Raw genomic sequence first — 19,424 nt, 5'->3', positions numbered from 1 at the left:
ATCGTTTTTTTATTTATTGTGTACGCCGTGTGCCTGCGGCTTGTGGCAACTTGTTAATGCCCAAATTGGGAGGCGTACTTAACGTTGATTTAAGATTATTTCATTACCTTCAATACGAATATTTCGCCGGTGGTGCGGTTGATGTCGAACTTGCTGTTCGCCGGATTATCGGGATCAATGCCCTGGCCCGTGAGGAAGTACACGATGTTCTGGGGACGATCCTTGTCGCCGTCTGTGGCAGTCACCTGTTTAACGCAAGAAACTGGTATTATTATGGAATATTCTGGAATAAATCATACAAATAAATACAGAACAAAAAGCACAGCAGTAAACATGCCATAAATTATCATGCACAAAATAAATTAAACAAAATCATGCACTACGTTTTTTTTTCTTCCACAATTTCTCTCGAAAAAACTTTTCCATTCGGTGACTTTTATTTGTTTTAATCCCCATTTACCATTGGCTTTTGTTATTACACTTTTTTCATCAACTCTAATCAAAATGTTTGGCTAATTGAACCCCATTTTTATGGGACTTTTTTGTGCCGGCGGGGATTATGCTTTTGTTAGCCAAATGGCGACAGATCTGGGGTTTAGTCAATGGAAAAATATGTTCGAGAGACCGGGGAGAATGGCGTTTGTTTGTCGGTTAGTAAAATGTAAATAAAAGGTGATTCAAAAGTGCTGAAAGATTGGTTTTAATTCCCTTTGTTAGCCTTAAGCTGCAGCTACATTTATTTTCCATTTTCCGACCAGTTTAATTAAATTAGTTGGGAAAAACACACACAAGCACAAACCACAATACAAAATCTGCACCGACCCCAAGCTTAATCGAGCAAATGCTGTACGTGTGTGTGTGTGTGGGTGTGTGTGTGTGTGGCATTAATACTTAAAGAGCGTATTCGATTTAATTAGCAGCTTTTACGGGCGGAATCAAAATCAGAAACAGAAACAGAAACAGAAAACGGGCTAATGGAAAAACTATGATAAATAAAATGGGAAAACTTTACGCCCGACATTTAAGCGGGGCAATTAAAGACCGCAGAGATGGTTGGCGCTTACCAAAAACCAGAAAAATAAAATACAAAAATTTAATGTTCAAAAAAAGGAGGTTACACGAGGCGTTTTCAGCCGGAGGAATATGCGTATATTTATACGCCGTGTCGCATCGGTGGAAAACCCATCGTGTGGCCTGGGATTAATGCCTCACCATGTCCTTTCAACCTGAATGCCTGGGGGAATTTTACTTTCAATTTAAATATAATTTTTTAAAATTACTGCCGAATGGTTTAAATTAACAAATTTACCCATCACCAGGCGATTATTCATTATGTTTACGGATTGTTATTGCTGGCTTACAATGCGAAATGCGATTGAATGGTGGAGAGGATTTAATGTCGCTGGGGGTTAAATTAATTGTTAAATGAGAGTAGGCACGGCTATGTACAAGATGGAAATGGCATGGATACGGTACGGAGAGAGAGATATGGTAAGTGGTACATGGTATATGGTATATGTTATAGCGAGACCTGCATGATGGTAAAGGGCGTGGTCAATTCCTCGTCAAGGGTACGGTTGTAGGACGTCTGCGGGAATTGGGGCGGCAGATCGTTGACGTCGCGCACATTTATGACGATGGTCGTTTGATTCTCATTCAAACTGTCCGACGCAACCAATTTCAGTTCGTACTACCGTATGCACAGGACATTAAATAAAATATATGGCCGGCGAACAGGACATTTGTTTTCGGGCGCAACGGGGAAAGAACAATAAAGAATAAACCAAAAAATTAAACAATAAACAATAAAATACGCATAAATTACACACAAAAAGAAACCATTAAAATATTGATTAAAGTAAAATTTCAGTTCAAATAATGGTTTTACACATGTTTGTGGGTCAAATGAAAACTGCCCCAGATGGTTCCCACTCGAAACTGAAGCAAAGAGTATCTTGTAATAGTTTTGACCCTCTTTGACCCTCTTTGACCCGCTTTTACTCATTAAAAGGCCACAATTCAATATGCTCCGATCTTCTGCATATTTGTACTATATTTTCAATTGACGTTCCGTGCTTAATGATAAATCAATATTATTATACTTTTTTTCGCCTCCTCGAAACCGCAATGGAAATTATTTATAGATGACTGTGGATATGCGAGTATTTTTAAGTTTTTTTCGCCGACATTTGTCCACTCCAGAATGGACGGCCCTTTTTTAATTGTTCAATTACTTTTCAGGCGTTTTTTTCTATGCCCTTAAATCACACGAGCCTTAAATCGAATGCAAAAAAAAACCTTCATGCAAGGGGCAAAACTTTTTCAAATAATAAACTGCGTAGTCCATTAATTTTGCAGAGCCGTAAATACCTTTAATATGTCAACAATTTATTGACTGACAGAAAGAGGAGCAAAAAGTGCTCCCCCCCCCGCCCCGACCCATAAATAATTGACTCTAAAATATATTTGTTGTTGTGGGTGTTTTTTTTTTGGTGCAATAATATTTGTGGCTTCAGGCATGGAACGGGATTGAGGGAATAAAAACTCTTGACATGCAATAAAATTCTAGGAAAACATAAAAGGAAACCAAAAACAACATTTGTTTCCATCAGCCTAAGAGCAAAAGCAAAAAGCTCTACGAATAACGCAACCAAAGAGTGAATACTATTCGAGTGAATCGTTTGAATCATTGACCTGCAAGACGCGTTTGGGCAAATTGCGATCATCCTCTTCGGTGATTTGGGTGCGATAGGTGGGCCTCTCGAAAACAGGCGGATTATCGTTCACATCCTTGACATGGATAATCACAGTCGTGTAGTTCTCCTTCAGATTGTCGGAGGCGGCCAACCGTAGCTCGTACTGAACGAAGGACGAGGCAGGATGCGTGGATGGAGGGAATATTTCATAATTAAATTACATAATTCATATTGTAATTTTGTATTGTTGCTGCTTAATTGATGAGATATTTGCATACACTGTGTGCCCTATACTGTAAGCCCTCACTGTACGGGTATGCCCTCAAAGGTCCCACTCGATGAGGAATTTCCAATTAAAGTCAAGGCAAAACTGCCATTGTCTTGGCCCCGTCTTGCACTGCACTTTTGGCCAATTGTTCAAATTGAAATTCAATTAAGATTTCGCCTGCCTTTTGCTGTGTTGCTCTGTTCAATTAATGTTTCGCCAAGGTTCTCTGTGGCCACTGCTATTTGACTTTTTCGCCCAAAACTCTGCTTGGGAGCTCTTCAATATTTAAGTAGCCTCGCGGTGGCCCTGGCGGCCCCCACGGACCGGGGGGGAGTTTCTTAATGAATTTTATAGAAGTCTAAAGAGAGAAAAGCAATATCTAAAATACTCCTCGGATCCTTGAAATTCCTTTAAAAAGGAACCGCTTTTTCGGGGAAATTTTACATGTTTCGGAGCGACATAAACAAATCTCACAGTTGACTGGGCGCCACGCTTATGTCATAAATATATCTCTGCGGAAGAACGTTTGTCGATTACAGAGGAGCAGGCTCCTGTCCCTCTTTTTGGGGGAGGGGGGAAACTTACCCGTCGCCGCGTTTCGTAATCTAAAGCGCCGGCTACATAAATGGCACCCGTCATATTTTTAACCGCAAAAGCGCCGCCAATGTTGCCGCTTGTAATTTCATAGCGGATACGTGAGGCTGTTGGAGGAGACCAAAGAATACGAGTATGTGAAAGATAATAATTGTGGAATTCCTGGGGGGCGGTGGGGGGATATACTCACACTCATCGTGATCCTTGGCCGTGACTGTGAGCACTGTGTGCTGGATATCCTCGTTCTCATCCACTTCGGCCTCGTACAGCGATTTGTCGAAATAGGGCGGATTATCGTTTTTATCGGCAATGCCAATGCGTATGAATTTGGTGACTGCGAAGGAGAAATGGAGACAAGACGACATTTCGTTTAGTTAAATTTCTCATTTTCAATTTTCGACACTTGAAGGGAGGTCGTCCTGGCAGCTGGGGGGCGGCTGGGGGCGGCTGTCTGCTCAATTATCACGTACTAGACACAATGGGGGGGAGACAAGGCAACAATTTGACGCCTCTTATTGAGGCCACAATCATTTTGTTGGCCCATTTTTACAAGATGATGTTTTGGGGGCTCTCGAAGAAGGGTTTGATACATTTTCAAAATGGTTTAAAGGGGCTAGAAGGCACCCCAAAGCCAGTTAAAGCCTTGTCCAAAAAAGTCCTTGTGTTTCTTCTAGGGTATCTCCAGCTTCGACTCCAAATCGCCGCCTCTTTTCAGCCACGTTTTTCACTGGCTGCCGCCTACGCATTTTGCATATTAAGCAGATACAAGCAGAGATACTTTGGCTCTTATTTGCATGTGTGATGATGTAATTTATTTGATATTCATAGATTTTCCATTTCGCCACAGGCATACTACCCCCAATCGAAATAAATTTCAGTTTCAATATTAAGGGCAAGACTTGGCCGCATAATTAACCAATATTACGTTTCAAATGTTAAACAACACCTTTTGTGGCTAGAAAATGGGTCGGATTGAGTTTCAAATGGATGGATGGATGGCTGGACACAGAGCCAGAGAAAACACAGAGAAATTTAATATGCAAGTGCAGGGCAAATAGAAGAAGGACTCCAAAGACAATACCCTCTTCGGGGGCAGTGGCGGCGGGGGAGAGCTCAAACAAAGCCACTGACAATGGGACGACATATCAGTGGACATTACTGGTCAAGTAAATTACATATATCATTTATAATTGCGCCAATAACAACACTCGAAAGCAGTGCAGTGCTTCGCTTAGCTTTAATTAAATAAATGCAGGAGTCTGTGGAGTCTGTGGAGTCGGAAAGGCAGACAAACAGAGACCAAAGACCTGGGACATTGCTCAGATTTATGCTCCAACATTTGTGGCAGATGTGTCCCAGGATGCGACAAACTTTTGCCGCTTAACAGCCCATAGACAACTCTCGGAGGAGAGGCTCTGAGACGATGGGTTTTCCAGCGATGGAAGGAATCGATTGAGAGCCGGCAGCCTGTGGTCTCCGTCGGTGGAAAACGTATCGTCCCTGCTGCGGCCAAGTGTTTCTGTTTATCAATTTACTTAGGTACAGGTCCTCCGTTTTCTTCCCAAAGGACACAACTTTCACTGCACGTACATGTGGCTGTGGCTGTGGCTGTGGCTGTGGTGTTTGTATCTTGGCTTATAATTTGGCCCAGCCCAGGTCCTTGGTCAGGTCCTGGGCCAGGTCCTGGATCGTACGTATCTGTGTTTGCCAGAATTATGCACATTTGCAGGTTGACAACTCTGCTTGCAACTGCTGCAACTGCTGCATCTGTGGCATGGCCTGCGAGCTTGTGTGATAAGTTGCCAAAGAGAGATGCATCTGCATCTGTATCTTTGGGCGTGTATTTGTGCGTTCGGTGCGCTTAAATTAGCAAATGTTTGGGCCAACGTTTTGAATTAAATTTATGGCAAAACATTGCTAATTGCCAACTCAGTTGTATTTCGGTTTCCATGTGACGACATTTTAATTAAAACTTGGGGGAAATCATAGTCCCATTCGCTCTGGCACTGGCACTGGCACAGGGACTGGCATTAAATGCAAATCATTTTCCAGCATACTTATTAATATTTATGCTTATGTAACAGAGCTCTTTCCCCCTCGCTCTCTGCTTCTGCCGGATGTCTAATATTAATTTCGAAATAAATCTGTGTGCATTCTGTTTTCATTTCTAGTTTTGTTTTTGGGCTTTGGGCTTAAACAGGGACTAACTTCCATTAATATTCAACCTCTTTAATCAAAGAAATATGCCCAGTACTTTCAGAGCCTACTGGCCCCTGCTCCTTTGCTCCTTTTGCCCCTTATTGTCCTTATTTATTTATTCAATATAATTTTCCATTTTACCTTTCTGCCAGCAATTTCTGCCCCGACTTTATTACATCAAAATTAAATTTATCGATGCAGATGGCTGCAGATTGAATGCTGATGTTTAAGTTATGAAAAATTTCACGTTGCCTCGTGTTTAATGTCGTGTTTTTTTTGTTGCTGCCTTCTGCGGCATGTCATGCCAAAGGGAGAGCTCTCTCTTTGAGTTCCCTGCAACGCGTGTCCTGGACATGAAAGCATCAGTTAAATGGAATTTCCATCCAGGGGATGCATGGAATTTATATTATTTATAAAGCAAGCAAAACCTTTAAAGCAAAGGCCAAAGCCAAAGCCGAAGCCAACGTTTAATCTAATTTTGAAAAGCTTTTATCCGCCGTGACATTTTTATCGGCTTGAGGCGCACAACAGCTCCGGAAATACTTTATCTATTTATCCAACACCATTTTGATTGCATCTCCACTCGAGAAAAACTAACCTAGGCCAAGAAGGGCGGGGGGAAATAGAATGTATCCCATTGAGCTTTTGGACAGCTGCTCGGAATCCTGCGGATCGTTCGTAAAAATTGACATTGAAGCAATTTCGGGTTAACTGGACTCGATTGAAGGGGCAAGGAGTGGCGTACCATGGAGTGCCAGAATCAAAGTCAACTTTATCACTTATTTAGCCCACATAAAGTGTGTGCCACACCCCCCACTCTGACTCCCACTCGCACTCCCACTCGCTTCTCTCGGTTTGCCAAACAAATAGTGTTCCATTTTCGTCCTCCCAAAAGATGTCACGCTTTGGTGCACAAAATGCCACATGCCACGCCTTCGAGTGTCATAAATTTATGCGCTATTTTCTCCCCCTCCCCCCCCACCCCCACCACACACACACCAACACAGACTCGTATGTAGAGTCTTTTGTGTGTATGTATGAGTACGTGATGTGGCACAATGTCAAAATCAAAGATGCCATATTTTTTCCCAGAGCTTTCTTTGGCAGTATTCCTATGGGACTGGCTCCCATATATCCCCCATATATAGCTCCTCCCCTACCCTCCCCCCCCCCTACCCCCTCTCCTCCTCTCGCTTGGGCTGTTTTGTTGCGGCAAAAGTTTATCGTCAAGTTTTGCACTTGAATGAATTTTAACGATATTAAATAGCACAAAAAATAATAAACAATCACAAGCCATTGGAGAAATAAATATTTTCTCAGCTTTCGCGGCCATTAAAGAGGGGGAGCCTAGGCATTCCTTCAGAGTGGGGCAGACCCTAGCCAGAGGCAGGAGGAAGAATACCCTCCTAAAGACCTAGTGCCAGGGAAGATACATCGACGAGTACGTCCTTTGTCCTTGGTCCTTGGTCCTCCCCTGCCTTTCAGCTCGAGGTAAAACTAATTGGCCTCGCTGCGTGCCCCCCACGTGGCCGTTTTATTTTATGACTGAGATGCATTTGCGGCACACAATGTGCCGCAGGAAATCACAACACGAATCGCTGGCTGCATCCTGCATCCTGTAGATCTATGGGGCACTGTGTGTGTGTGTGGAGGCCATTAATGGGGCTTAATGTGGCCTGGCCATAAAGACAAGCTAACTGCATGTCCGAGCACAGAGATCACAATGTCTCTGTGGGCCCTGGCTAATGCCAGCCAACGCCATCCAGGCAGAAATGAAATGAAATGAAAGCAAAGGAAACGAAAGTAAGAGAAAGGAAACTGCAAGTAAGGCCAAGACATCTAAATTGTTGCAAGAATATTTTATTGCAATTCTTAAACTCTTCGCCCGTACGTCCGTCCGTCCGCTCCCTCTCCGGCTTGTGGATGTCGTAAAAACTTGTTCAAATGCATTTTGTCGCTCGGATGATGCTGCTGCAGCTTCTGCTTCTGATTCTTTTATGATTGTGGTTTGTCCATCTGTCTGTCTGTCAGCCCGTCTGACTGGCAGATGCTGAGCTGTCCTGAGCTCGTCCCGACGCTCGTCCTTGGTCGTTGGTAGAACAAAAATTTATGCGAGCTCCACAACAATGTGTCCTGCGGTCTCTCGCCCTGATATTCTGCGGCCGTGCGTACACATATGATTGTCATGTTTGTGGTTATTGGGGTTTTTCACACCCCATATGACAGGCTCTGTCTGTCGATTGGTACACGATCCTGTTCGGAGAGCGAACATATGAAATGCACCGCAAAAGGAACATAATACCTCCCTGGCAAAGTCCCTAGAAAGTGCTTTCTCCGCGGGCAAATATGTGAGGTGCGGTGCCAAGGTGTCCCTTCAATGGCCCATGATTTATTTCCACTTGGCTGCTGCTGTCCTTCCGCCCTTCAAGGACACTTTTTAATTAGTTTATATGCCAGACACAGCGTCGCCCACGAGCCACCGAAAAAAAGGAACCATTAAAATCAATTGACAGCCAAACAAACCTCCTTGTGGCTGGGAAAATCAGCCAAGGAAATTTTTGTCACGTCCTGCGCGAGGCATTGGCAAATTTATGAAGCCCCCAAAATTTGACAGGCGATACCAGGGGCATTAATTGATAAAAAAAAATAATAATCTATGGCACCCAGGTGAGCGATGATAAATCGTGGAGAGTGGAAAGTGGAAAGTGCTCCGAGACTCCATCATGATGGATGGCAGAAAAAGTTTCCCTCAATTTTCTTAAAGCCTCAGTCGGCCTTCGAGTTGAAAGCGAATACTAAATGGAGGCATTAAGGCAGCAGCAGCAGTCTTGCAACACGGCTGATAATAACATTTGTGGCAGGACAAAAAAGCAAACGACTTTTTGGAAGCCTTGGTGTTTTGCGGTTTTTGCGGTCCAAGTGAAAGCACAGAGAAAGAGAAAGAGAGAGAGTGGGGGGAATTTTTACTTTGGCTGATGACATTAACAGCCAAAGGGGGGGGTGTGGGGGGTCGGGGGCAAAAGAAACATCTTGCAGTCCCCAAAAATAGTTGTCATTGTTGTTGTTGCTGCTGCATACGATTTGGTACAATTACCAAATGGCCATAATTCTGTTGTGACCAAAAACTAGAGCCTCAGCTCTTGCACTTGACTTGTTTATGCCTTGTGTCGGGCTGTTGGCTTGTTCTGGGAGCATTCTGGTTCTTGGAATTTATGCAGATACCAGGCCCAGCCCCCCGAACAGCTTTTGCATAATGAATGGGACTGGGCCTGGACATGGGGCCATGACAATTACTAGTCCGAGGCACTCGAACCATTCCATGCCACTCCATTCCATTCCGAGGGAGATTCATTTTCCAGCTTCATTTACCGGTTTCGACAGCAAATTGAGTGCCACAAAAGTTGGCCCTGTCCAGGATGTCATTGGGAACTTGTAGGAAGGGGTGGGAAGGGGTGGGGGGGAGCTCTAAAATGTCGCTAAACTACGTCAAGTGGACAAAGTGCTATATCAGCAGAAAACTTGCCCCGAAACGCACCTGCGACCACCTCTCGTGGCGACTAATCACGCTGAAAGGCGGGAGAGAAGGGGGGCAGGGCGGGGACTGAAGCCCGTGTCATAGTTTAAATTATGTGCGAAACTTTGGCCAAAACTTTTAATAGCATCCACAGCTTGCAGGCCGCATCGAGCGGTGTAAACATGTCGGGAATTCCAGCTTAGTCGCCGGCATATGTCCATTGATTGGTATCCCTTGGAGTATCCTTTCGAGCGGGCCCCGAATGCGTGTCGGGCATTCGAAGGACTTGCAGGTCGGCCCCGCGCTGCACTCAGGCATTAAATTGTATCTCTCAACTTTCATCACGACTGTCGAAACTCTGCTGCCAGGAATTTGAATAGGAGACAGGTCGATGGATGAGGTGGCGAGGGGGGCAGGGCCTCAACTAATTTAAGAAATCTATGGCTTTAAGAGCAGTGGTCTCTCTCGCCCTCGTTAATGGAGAAAAGTAGCCAACAAATTAGAATCCTATTAATACAAATTACTTGGCATCTCTTTGAGGGGGCTCCTTTGACCTTGGACTATCGCTTGGTGGGCGTGGGGGTGGTGGTGGTGGAGTGTCTGCCACATACAAATGGAGATAATTATCCAGCACTCGAATGGCCATTAGGCATCTGAAGAACTTTCAGCATTTGATAAACTCAAATTAATTACATTGATTTATGCCCTCACGCGTGCCACACAGACCGGAGAGACCAGAGAGACCAGAGAACCCAGAGAGACCAAGGACAGGAGCCGTCAGTTGGATAGTCACGCGTGACTTATCGACACGCGTCTCGGGAGTGACACAGAGACAACACGAACCCCCCCAGCCCCGCCCATGGAAAGCGTTTTTCCACAGACCCAGACCCAAGCATCAATCAATTTTTGGCAGTAATTTATCAAACTATTGCGATGCGGTGCGATACAATTCAAATTGTTGCCTAGTTTTGCGGCAGCACGTACACAGATACTGGGAAACAGAACATGGGGGAATACCTGGGGCCGAAATAATAGGGGATATCTAGGGAAAATTGAACGAGGTGTGCTATACCCAATAAATACTCTCGGAAGAAGGTTGTAGCGGGCATGGGAAGGTCTATGGAAGGAACAGTGTATAAAACACCTCAAATATCATTCAGGATCGAAGAACAGACAGAACGATAGATCGGATGCCTTTATTGCTGTGGGACTCCTCTTCTGCCTCGTCTCTCTTTGCTCAACCTGATTGTCGCTCCTATTCTTGTGACCACAACTGTACGAGCATGTCCCTAGCACTTACTGCAAGTATATATTTGCTTTATTTTTTATGTCCTCTGCTCATGCGAGTGTGGCAGTGGAAATCGCATCAACAATGTCGTGCGCATGTTTTGTCAATAATATTTTCCATTTGATTGATGTTCCGTGCCATAAAAACCATTGAAATGTGCTTCAAATGGAGATAGAATATGGAGCACAGGAAAGGGAAAGACAACTTATCGATGTGGACACGACAGACACACACACACACACACGACACACACACACACACACCATATACGTCTGAAACGTCTCCAGACCTTGCCACAGTCTGTGCTGTGCTGTGCTGTGTGGCTGCCACTGTTTCATCTAGCAGCTGGTGCTGCACAATGTTTTGGCTTTTATGGCCACAAATTCATTGTTGTTCCCGTAGAAGGTTTCCTCTCTCCCTCCCCATCTAGTACATCGTCCCACTATAAATATTCTTTATGCCCCATTGCGGTCTGTGGTTGACTCGCATTACAAACAATGCGACTCTGAATGCGAATGTGTTTCGTCTACAATTGCGGGTTTATGTTTGTTCCACACCTAAGCATAAAATTTCATTTCGTTTTCATTAAAGTGAGGTTCAGAAATTCGACCTTGCGGGAGGGCTGCATGAAACCCTATGAAAGTGGAAAGTTTTCCTCTACAGAGGAAGAATATTTTGGAATAAAAATAAAGTCCTACCCCCATTTCCCTGTCAAAAAATCCATTATATTTTCTTCCTATTTGTAAAGCTACAATTTCTACAGCTTTTACAGGCTTTAAGAACATTTTGGAAATGGTTTAATAAAAATAGAGTCTTACACCCGATTACACGTTGGAAATGCTTACGAAATGCAGTATATTTTGTTGCCTAAGATCCCATAGAATTCCCACAGAACTTCTTTTCCAAGAACTATAAAAATATGATCCACTTCGGAGCTCTCAATGGCCTGGTTTTGCAGAGAATCAGTAGCCTATTCCTAGTCTTTTCATTGCAGCTTCTGTTATTCCATCCTAAGACTAATCTATAACGAATCTATAACCCAATAAATCGCTTGTCCTCTGGCATTCATTGTCCTGGAAATTGATTCAAATAAGGAACCGAAATTCTATCAAAAATGTAAATTTCAAGAAATATTTCTTTGTGTTTCACTCTGGAAATTTCCATCGTTTATTCCCTATCAAAATAAATGCCCAGCCCCTAGCCGGGCGGGCAGCACAGCACAAAAATATTGTGCATTTCCCAGAACCAGAGATCAAATATGCAATCATTTCAAAGAGAAGAATATTCATGTCGGCCAGGACGAGGACCAGGACCAGGACCAGGACCAGGACCAGGCCTTTGCCGGCCTGCAAACGGAAGCAGGGCTTATCTGGGGCACATGGATTTATAGATATGATATTCAGCCCCCCTCTCTATTTCCATTTCTATTTGTATTTCAATTTTTGCGGCGTGCTCGTGTGTGCAATGAAATTATTTGTGTAAATGAAACAATGGCTGGAGTTCAAATGTTAGTTAGTTGATTTTCCAAAAATTGTATCTAGGTTTTTGAGCGCGGAAATGGCCACACAAGATACGAGTATGAATGTTTGGTTTTTCCGCTGGCCAGTGCGTGGCTCTGCTCGATTTTTCCCTTGTTCGAGTGTATTTTTTGCGTGAAAATTAAAGTGACTGCAGCCCCTAACAAACCGAACCACAAAACCGCATGTTGCACTTGGTGTTCTATGCGAAATGTTTGTGCACCACCTCACCCACCTATCCCCCTTTCTCCTTTTTCCTTGTTGCTTTTGGCAGCTCTACAAATCTTGCTGGCAGAGGTGTATCCTGTATCTATCTGTGTATCTGTGTGTGTCATGCATATTTTCAGGTATTCTCTTTCCCTTCGCTCGGCTTTCGTTTCGTTTGTTTCCATTGTGTTTTATTGACCCAAGCCCATGAAAGTTTCAGTGCTTTTCCTTGACTTTTCCCCACCCCAGACCCAATCCCAATCCCAATCCCATCCCACGATGCTGCTTCTGTGTTTCCTAAGCAGCTTAAAGTTAAGAGGGATTGCTTATAAAGTTAACTGGCACTGAACTCCAGCGTCAAAGTAATTAAAGTTTTTCCTCCATGCGGTTACCTGTGCCCCTCCCCGTGCGGTTTGTAAGGGGGGCGGGGTTCATATGTGATTTTATTCACCTGCAAAGAAAAAAATACAAAGGAAAAGAGGGGATTAGTTTTGGTATTGGTTTCGATTGATTAGCATTTTAAAATTCTACCCCTGCCAGCAGGCACGCGTCATGCGGCAGTTGCTCTCGGGCGGGTGTATACCCTTTCCTTCACTGCCTCATTATGAGGTCTGCCCCTCGGGGCCCATCTCCTGGAATATACCCATCAAAGCAAGTCTCTATTTGCACCTCTCCCAGCCCCCCGTCCACCAACCCCCCTCCCAGAAATCACTAATCAAAGTATCAGTTTACTTGTGGCTCCGATTACACAGCCCGGGGGGGAAATTTAAGTTTTATTTTAAGCTTTGAAGCCCCTGCACCAGCCCCTGCCCCCGCCCATAGACACTTGCTTGAAGAAAATAGAATTTTAATTAAATTGTTTGCTTATTCGCATTTTTCTGGGAATCCTTATGCTCCGGCCACACAGGAAGTCTGCTCCTGGCAGTCGACACTCTTTGTTGCCTTAAATTACAATTTTTCCTTGTTCTTTATTAAGGCAGAAATTAATTTTCATGGCTCAAATCATGCTTGCTGTTTCATACATTTGTTTCATTCATCGGCAAACTGCAGGAAGTATTTTCTGTCACAGGAATTTCACTCTCCCGTGCTCCATGCTCTGTGCTCTGTGCTCTCTGTTGCATAATCTGTATTTGACGTTTGCCAGAAATCACGACAAAAGGTGACAAAAGTGACAATGAAAAAGGAGAGAGAAATGGAAATCCCACGGCAGAGGGACCACTGAAAAAAGTGCTTTGTAATCAGCTTAAAGTGAAAGGACTTTGGCAGTGGACACCTCCCTCTATCTCTATCTCCATCTCCCTCTCCCTCGGGCTTCCTTTTTTGGTTGGAATGAATCTTGGATTTGGGTTTTTCTTCCACGAGTGGATTTCTGGTTTTTCGGTGGCTTCTGTTTGTTATGTGAACCAATTAGTGGACTTTTGGGGTTACGCTTTACTTGATTATATAAGCGATTAACCTGGCTCTGGGATAGTGCTTCTCTGTCACTCTCTGTCGCCTCTTGGCTGTTCCTCCCGTCAGGTAATTTCATGGCTCTCTGCTTTGCTCAAAATGTATTTAATTAACTTTAATTTGTTTTAATTACAAAAAACTTGAAAGGGAAATAGAATACGCTGACCGAAAAGCGAAAAGCGTCCAGAGCGAAAGGCAAACAAACAGCGGAGTGTCGCATCATGGGGCAGCATCACACCCAACAAAATGGGGTATAAAATACGACAAAAAAAAAATAGACACAAGCAAGAAAAAGTAACATAAAATATTGTAAAACAGCGCTCTCTGTTGCATTTTAATTACATTTGCATAAGATGCAGCTTATCTGCCCAATGCCATGGCCCATGCAACATGCCACGCTGCCACGCTGCCACGTTGCCACGCTGCCCCGCTGCCGGATTGCAGTCTGTGCCTGGCCCTGGCAGAGCTCTGAAAACCTTTCGATTTATATATAGTCTTTTCTGCATTTTTGAGATTAGAATTTAAGGCTTAAAGGTCGCCAGAGCAGAGCTGGAAAATGCTCGACTTTATAGAGATTTCTATACATATTCTTTATATTTCTATGCTTTATGTGGTTCCTCGGATTTCTTCCATATTTCTAAAGATATGAGGATTATTTGAGGGATTTTTATAGGTTTTTTTTTGCTTTAATGGATAATATTCTAGGCCTTTTCAAGATATGGCTCTCATATTTGTTGTAAATAAGCTTCAGTCTATTATCTACCTCTAATCCATAAATAATCCTGATTGGGCAATTGTATCAACTGGAATACTCTCCTTATTCGAGTGCTTTTAGTTCCATTTCCATAATTTTCCATAGTGTAAAAATGCCACCAATTTGTTGCCATCTTTCCCCACATGCAACCCAGGAGTAGCTTTAATATTTTTGTATTTTTTTTATGCCATATAATTCCTGATTAATCTTCAATGCCATTTACATGTCCGAGCTACAAAAAAGGTCCGCTCCAATCTGTGCCCGTTTCCGTATGGGTATGGAAATTCTTTTTCATTTCTCACTTAATTACTTTCAAAAAATGCCACAAGAGCTGAATGCACATCCTGTATCCCAGTGGCCAGTGGCCACTCCTGACGTACACGCATAACAACGTAAAAGGCATCCTCCCTGCCTCGGATCTCGTCATCGCCATCATCATCATTCGCATCCGCATCGACGTCGGCGTCATTTGGTGACAGTTTGTTCAAACAATTTGCACAAAAAACTCAAAAGCCGAACATTTAACAAATACCCAGAGAGGCAGAGCCACAGCCACAGCCACAGCAACAACAAAAACAAAAAAAACCTACTGTCAAAATAGTGGCTGCAACAAAAAGTGCTAACAACGGAAGAGGAGAGAGGAGAGCAGAGGAGAGTGCCAGCAAAAAAGTATTCCATAAATAAAAGCGACGCAACAATCTCGCAACACGTTGCAAGTGGCAATGCACATTGTTATCAACATTTCTCTGTGTCTGTGTGTGTGTGTGTGTGTGTGGCAGTGGGGCGTGGCACGTGCCACAGATTAATTGCTGAGTTGTGTTCCAGAAGTTGGCAAAACCAGAGAGAGAATTATGGGGATTAAGGGCCAGAGTTGACCAAGAAGAGGCAGATATATCAGCTGTACGATCCAAAGGGTTTAGAATTCCAGGACTTGAGATGATTTTGGGCTAAAAACCCATCTAAATCTACCGGTTTCCAGTGGTCTAATCCCTTGTCCGAGCACTCCATCGCTTGTTGTTTCCCTCATAATTTCCTACACTCCCAAAAATGAGCAGACAGGCAGAAAGCGAGAGAGTTTACACACAGTTTAGTAACCAATTCATAGATGAATCGAAGATTAAAGCCAGCTTGTTAGCATCCTTTTGTGGCAGTATATGTTTCGAGTACTGCCCCCCACAGCCCCCCCTGGAGCCGCAATCTCTTCGGCCCACTATTTACCTTACGTGTTCACATTTAGTTCATTTGTTTGTCCAGCTTCCACTCAATATGTTCGGGCAGCAGTTGCTGTTGTGGCTTATTTCATTATCCCACTCCTGCAGGGCCTCCCTACCTCCCTCCCTCCCCCTGGGTTGTGCTGATAGTGCAGGATGTGGATGCGGAGGTGGATGAAAAGAAAGAAATCTCTCCAGTTTCGGGCCAAGTCAGCTCGTCTTGATTTGGCTTTTGGGTGCGTGTTTGCCGAGGCCTGACCTCGTTGTGGGTCCTACCGCTCTCTCTCTCTCTCTGTCGACTCTTTCGACTGCTCGGTGTTCGGTGTAGCAATCAGTGTACGCCTAGAGAATTTACTGCCTCGATGTGGAGGTAAAATCACAGTCGCTTCAATAAAATATACACGTGAATGTTTCTCTCCTTCCTGCCTGCCCGACTGCCGCCTGCCTTCTTGGCTTTTGTTTGTGCCGTGTCCTTGGCAGAAGAAGCTTTTTGCTAATTTGCTGGCAGTCGAGCGAGCGAGCGGGTTTTTAAAGCAGCTGCCGAACAACTGCTGGCCAACTGCTGATAATAATTTCCATGACCCCAATTTCGATGGGGAGGCATGGGGTGGCATGGGGGGGGATTCAATAAAACAATGGAATGATGGAAAATTCAATTCGTAGAAAACTCAATTAGTTGCCGGAGAAGGAATATTCTTTCTTGTTCTCCCTCCCTCCCTCTCCCTCTCTTTGGCTTCCAGGCGTTGACTGTGTTTTGATTTGAAACTTTTTGTGAATTTTGCGACTCAATTGTGAGCCACAGAAAGGCACAAAAAAGCGACAGAAGGAAGCGACACAAAGGCCACAAGGAAGTAAAAAGTTAAACGAGACTCGAGGACGTGTCCGTGGTATAAAATGTAGCCGGAATTCTGTTGCAGCGCTCTAACAATTGCACTCGGGGTGGCACAAGATGCCGCACGGACACACAGCCACGCCAGACAATGAGCATTTCGACCATTATAGTAGTAATAATGGAGAAAAGTAAGCAATCCTCGGGCTGGAGCTTCTGTTTGTCCTTTGGGGGCAACAGCAACACGAAATTAAAGTCCCAGAAGGCAATGCAGTTAATCAATAAGCAGCCACCGAGACACATATCTCTGCTTTAAATTGTTGCATAAACCGTGCACCACTAGGCGTATGCGTTATGGCACACACATGTCTCAGATCTTAAGGACTGTCCGTCCATCTCTGACCACAGGCAGCGACACGTGCCCGCAAGTTTTGTTCAAGAAAACTTTTAGCTCCACCAAATTCTTTTTTGTATTGTCCAACGCCCACAATCGCTTGTGGGACCCTCTTCTCAGAGACATTTACGACTTGTTATGAGGCCAAGTCGAGGACGGGGCTGCTTAGAGCCAAGTGGCAACACTTGAGCTCAATTGTCTGCGCGTTGACAAAGCGAATTACAGCCCAGGAGCTGGAGAGCCGCTTGGCTACCACACAAAGGATATATAAATACGAATGTATATATATTTTTGCCACAGGACTTTAAGGACTGCCACTGCCACTGCCACTGCCACAGCCACCTGCCGCACAATTAAATCATCAAAAAGTTCAATACGCCACGAGTGAGGGAAATCAACTCTGACAGCAGGCAAATCGGAGGGGGAGGGGGGCGGGGAGGGGCTTTACTTTCGATTGTGGGGCCCATAAAAGGCTGCAGTCTCGGGCCAAGTTTTGCAGTTTCACCATTTTATGGCATTTGTATGAAAAAGTTTCTGTTGGAATGTGGTTTTCCGTATCAGCATTTATGACTTTTCTATTTGTCTGTTACGGTTTTTATGTGTTTGTTTATACTTCTTCCTTCCTTAAGGCTTTAATTCGGTTAAGATACATTCTCCATGGCAAACTGTGGCCAATATTTGACTTTTTTTTTAATTGGAAATATTGGCACTACAAATTGAGTTTTGAAACAGAGAAGCCGAAGACAGGTTAGCCCCGGAACGTTTTAATTAGTTTGCGGAACGAGCACTCGGCCACACACAGTCGAAACACGAGGCGTATGCGCAATGCACAATTGCATAATGACTTAATTAAAGTTTTCACAAGAGGAGCCAACTGAGGAGCACCGCCTTCACCGCCTTCGCCGCCTCCACCGCCATCCTGATAATTAATGCAAAATCTTTAACACGCACTAACAATTCCAAGTTTGTCGGCGCATAATAATCAACTCAAGTTGTGGAAAAACTTTTACGTTTATTATCAGCAAGCAGGCCCACGGGAAAGGCATATTGCACACACAGATTGCAATGCATCTTAATGAGCATTTGAGCAGAGAGGAGGTAGGAGGTGGGAGGTGGGAGGTAGGAGGTAGGCCCGAGCACGATGAAGTGCAGGCCCTAAAGTCCACTCAACCGTAAAGATATTCCCTGGGACTGGGACTCTGAACTTGGGTTTGTCTGCCGCCTCCACGGCTTAAGCGGCTTTAAGTTGGCGTGAAAAATTGTTGAGCCAAGTTTTGAGCAAGTTTTCGGGTCAATTAGAGAGTGCGGGCGGAGGGCGGGGGAGGGTAGACAAAGGTTAAGGAGTCCGTGAAGAGTAGATAAAAGTTGCGGCGCAGAGTAGATAAAAAGAGCGGCGGCAGTGGGCGCCCAAAGGTGGAGTGGACGATAGATTTTGGGGGGCCACCGTATTTCACTGACGTGATAATGAAATTTTTGTCCTGTTTTTTTTTTCTTTTTGGTGTGCCTCGTTAAACGTGATAAAGGTCGCCGTGTGACAGCTGGTCGAGCAAATAAACTTTCGCCCTGATTGTGTTAGAAAAATGTGACTCGAGCGATGGTATAGCACAGGGAACACCCTGTAGAGGAGGGACTTGCCCTTCTAGGACCCTTGCTGTCGCAGAGCCGCCTGCACTTGACACGTGCTGGATCTGTCGCTTATAAAAAGTCCCCAAAAAGTGATAATTGTCAAATTATCAGAGGAAATAGACAAACAGAGAATGGAGGAATGGACCAGAATGGCAAAAGGTGGACAAATAGCACGGGGGAAAAGCCCCCTCTAAATGGCAATGGAAAAGCTAAACAGAAATTGAAGGGAGTTTGTATGAGGGAAATCATTTTGGTCATTGTCCAGTGGCGTCAACTAATTGTAATGAATTTTTCAATTTTCTCCACATCCCCACACACACACGCACACACACACACACATGCACATCTGGTGGACTGATGAATGATGCACACTCGCTGCTGTCATCCATCACAGAGAGCACAGAGAGGACGCAGGACGCAGGACACAGGACTTGGCGGACTTGGTGTTTGTCGGAAATGGAAACGCGGCGCTTTTTGCGGTCAAAGTTAGACAGACAGACGCATGGCTTCTCTCTTTCTGTGGATTTATATCCATCTCTTTCTGGTTTTCTGGTTTCCAATGAAAAATTAGACAGAGACCCAGAGAGAGAGAGTCGCATGCGAATTTGTAATCCAAAATAATGGCATTTTTAAAGTGTCTGCCAGCTCTTTTCTCTTTGGTCAAGGACCACCCCCCACCCTTTGGAGAGCTCATTGAAAACGGATAACCTGATCTGATCTGTCGACTATTTGATTGTATAACCTTGTCCATTGTTAATTTGCACAGTTGTTGTTCTTCTTGTTGTTTTTCCTATTGACGTGACGTGACGTGACGGCACTCGGCATTGTTTTTCACATCGAGGCTGAAAATGAAATCTAATTAGAGCTCCTCTGCCCCA

At 44.3% G+C, this 19,424-nt stretch overlaps 1 protein-coding gene across 12 annotated transcripts in view; it reads right to left on the bottom strand.

Moving 5' to 3' along the window:
- CadN (neural cadherin) overlaps window positions 1-19,424 on the bottom strand; it is a 122,969-nt gene that overhangs the window by 15,371 nt on the left and 88,174 nt on the right. For 6 of the 12 annotated variants that reach the window (XM_033380622.1, XM_033380623.1, XM_033380626.1 and 3 more), the window contains 4 exons: window positions 3,749-3,892; window positions 3,550-3,665; window positions 2,695-2,859; window positions 108-245 (listed from right to left, as the gene is read on the bottom strand). In XM_033380622.1, the coding sequence (XP_033236513.1) occupies window positions 108-245; window positions 2,695-2,859; window positions 3,550-3,665; window positions 3,749-3,892 (563 nt within the window). Of the gene's footprint in view, window positions 1-107; window positions 246-1,531; window positions 1,691-2,694; window positions 2,860-3,549; window positions 3,666-3,748; window positions 3,893-19,424 lie in introns of all 12 variants that reach the window. The other 6 variants (XM_033380624.1, XM_033380625.1, XM_033380631.1 and 3 more) reach the window with 1 other exon arrangement.

Source organism: Drosophila pseudoobscura, chromosome 4, assembly GCF_009870125.1.
Source record: "Drosophila pseudoobscura strain MV-25-SWS-2005 chromosome 4, UCI_Dpse_MV25, whole genome shotgun sequence".
Lineage (NCBI taxonomy): Eukaryota > Metazoa > Arthropoda > Insecta > Diptera > Drosophilidae > Drosophila > Drosophila pseudoobscura.
This window is presented reverse-complemented; position numbering and strand designations above follow the sequence as displayed.